This window comes from Nanorana parkeri, unplaced genomic scaffold (genome assembly GCF_000935625.1).
Source record: "Nanorana parkeri isolate BGI_ZX_2015 unplaced genomic scaffold, ASM93562v1 scaffold134, whole genome shotgun sequence".
Classification (NCBI taxonomy): Eukaryota; Metazoa; Chordata; class Amphibia; order Anura; family Dicroglossidae; genus Nanorana; species Nanorana parkeri.
Window position 1 is genome coordinate 532959 of NW_017306402.1, and position 2128 is coordinate 535086.

Sequence of the window (2128 nt, forward strand, 5' to 3'; positions counted from 1 at the left end):
TAAGTATTACTATTGTTGTAAATACTTATGTTTACAGCAATCATAATTAACATCTACTCGTATATATGTGTGCATAAGTTGGTTTAAAATGGAATGACCTGGATCTAGGCACAGGATGCAACACCCCTGGAAAGTAGTATAGCAAAAAACAGAAAGCTGGGGTTTTTTGGGCAACCGACTGACAACTTTCAGACCAAACGCTGTTTAGAAAAATATTATTTTATTTAATATAATTTAAAAAGTGGCTGAGAGGGCTGCGATAGCTGCTGGGGGCTCGATATTGAGAGAGGAACGGACATCCCACGGCGTTGACCGGGGAATACAATATTCTTTAATCTACTTCCAACCATCTACTAGCACTGGTTATCTCCGTCATCTCTTGATTCGGTCTGCCTCTGCTGGGGTTCAGGGCCTCCACCCTTCCTTCCTCCCTCTCCCTTGCCCCCCTCTCTATGCTCCAATACTCACCATCTTACTGTTTGAGCCGGGTTGAACCATTGGGACGCACACAGACTCCAAGGACAACCTCCCTCTCCTTCTCCTGAAGAAGCGCTATTCAGCGCGAAACGTCACGTTGAGAAAACCAAGCTCCTCCAACACTATTCTGTCATACCAATCATGTATTTTGTCCATGAATTTTCTGTTTACCATGTTAACCAATCATGTCTCATTTTATAATTTTCTGAGTGTAATCTCATGTATGAAGAACTTAATCATTGTGGAGTGAGCTTATAGGGGAATCATGTTGTCAATTTTATGAAAGTATCTTCACTTTTTTAATTATATTAAATAAAATAATATTTTTCTAAACAACGTTTGGTCTGAAAGTTGTCAGTCGGTTGCCCAAAAAAACCCACCTTTCTGTTTTTTGCTATACATGTGTGCATAAGTCTGAGCTGCTACATGTGAGGAGCATGGCATACATTCTCCATCATGTTTGTGAATGACACTACATGTGCACTAAACATGCCTTTGTGCATGAGGCATTTGGACAGAACAACATGACACCCGTCCACTGGTGATGTCAATGAAATAAATTGTAGTCCATTATGTGAAAGCAATGCCACTGTGAAAAATTACAATTAATTAGTTATTATGATCACTGCCAGTTACTAAAACCTGACTCTGCTAGGCTCCATGTGTAGACAGTATGTCTATCAAATCAATTAACAAGATGTAAACATTATGGCTATCATTCCAAACTTAATGGGGGGATTTTTCAGAACAGTTGCCCATAGCAACCAATCAGCTTCTCTCTGCAGTTTGTTCAGTTAAGATTTGACAGTGAAAGGCAGAAGCTAATTGGTGTGAATCTCCCTGAAGGGGCACAGAGATCAATAAAACCCCTGACAGGTGTCCTGATCCTTCTCAACTCCATCCAAACTAAACAACAATCTTGTCTTCAGTCCATATGTCTGTGTCCTGTCAGTGCATGTTGTGCATGTGGAGATCTCCTTGTTATTGTCACACTGCTGTAAGGTCACCACCAAAAGGAGCGATGTCACACCCTCCACTGATGCATATTACAAATCATAGCAGACATGGTCAGACAATGCACGGAGCAGGCTTCGCCCCTCCCCCTCTCCGCCCAGCACAACACACAGAGCGTTTCCTCCTCACTGTTTCCTTCCGGGATCACATCCTCCGAATATGGCAGCTGCCGGGTTCTGCCTCTTAGCAACAGGTAAGGATGGAATTGGGGCGATCGATCATCTCCCTTTGTGGGGTGACCCCGGGAGCACGGTCGGTGCTGGTGATAGGTATCTGTACTGTGGCCATAAGAGTGCTGATCAAGCTGTGTGTCACTCCTTCCCTCCATCCTGTGGCATAACAAAATTTTGCGCCCACAACCACCATATCACCACCCCATCCGTTCCAGGGATCCCAACCTGAAAAACGTGAATTCAGGATGGTGCCCTTCTCGTTACAGGGAGGTGCCTATAGTTTAACTACAAGTCCCTGCATGCCCTCATTCTCCTTGTACAACCCCCACCTCATATCACCGTGTAGTTCCCTGCAAAACATATATATGTGTGTGTGGGGGGGTTCAGGGACAATGAGGACATACGGGGTCTAGTAGTTCCCTGGGAGATATGGGGGGGGGGGGACACGGGGCCACTTGGGACAC

The 2128-nt window shown here is 44.5% G+C and overlaps 1 protein-coding gene across 2 annotated transcripts in view; it reads left to right on the forward strand.

The window, feature by feature from the left end:
* Window positions 1–1600: 1600 nt before the first annotated feature.
* The window catches only part of TMX3 (thioredoxin related transmembrane protein 3), a 63340-nt gene continuing 62812 nt past the window's right edge, over window positions 1601–2128 (forward strand). For both annotated transcript variants that reach the window (XM_018553901.1, XM_018553902.1), the window contains exon 1: window positions 1601–1684. In XM_018553901.1, coding sequence (XP_018409403.1) covers window positions 1651–1684 — 34 coding nt within the window. In that variant the 5' untranslated portion in view covers window positions 1601–1650. The remainder of the gene's footprint in view (window positions 1685–2128) is intronic.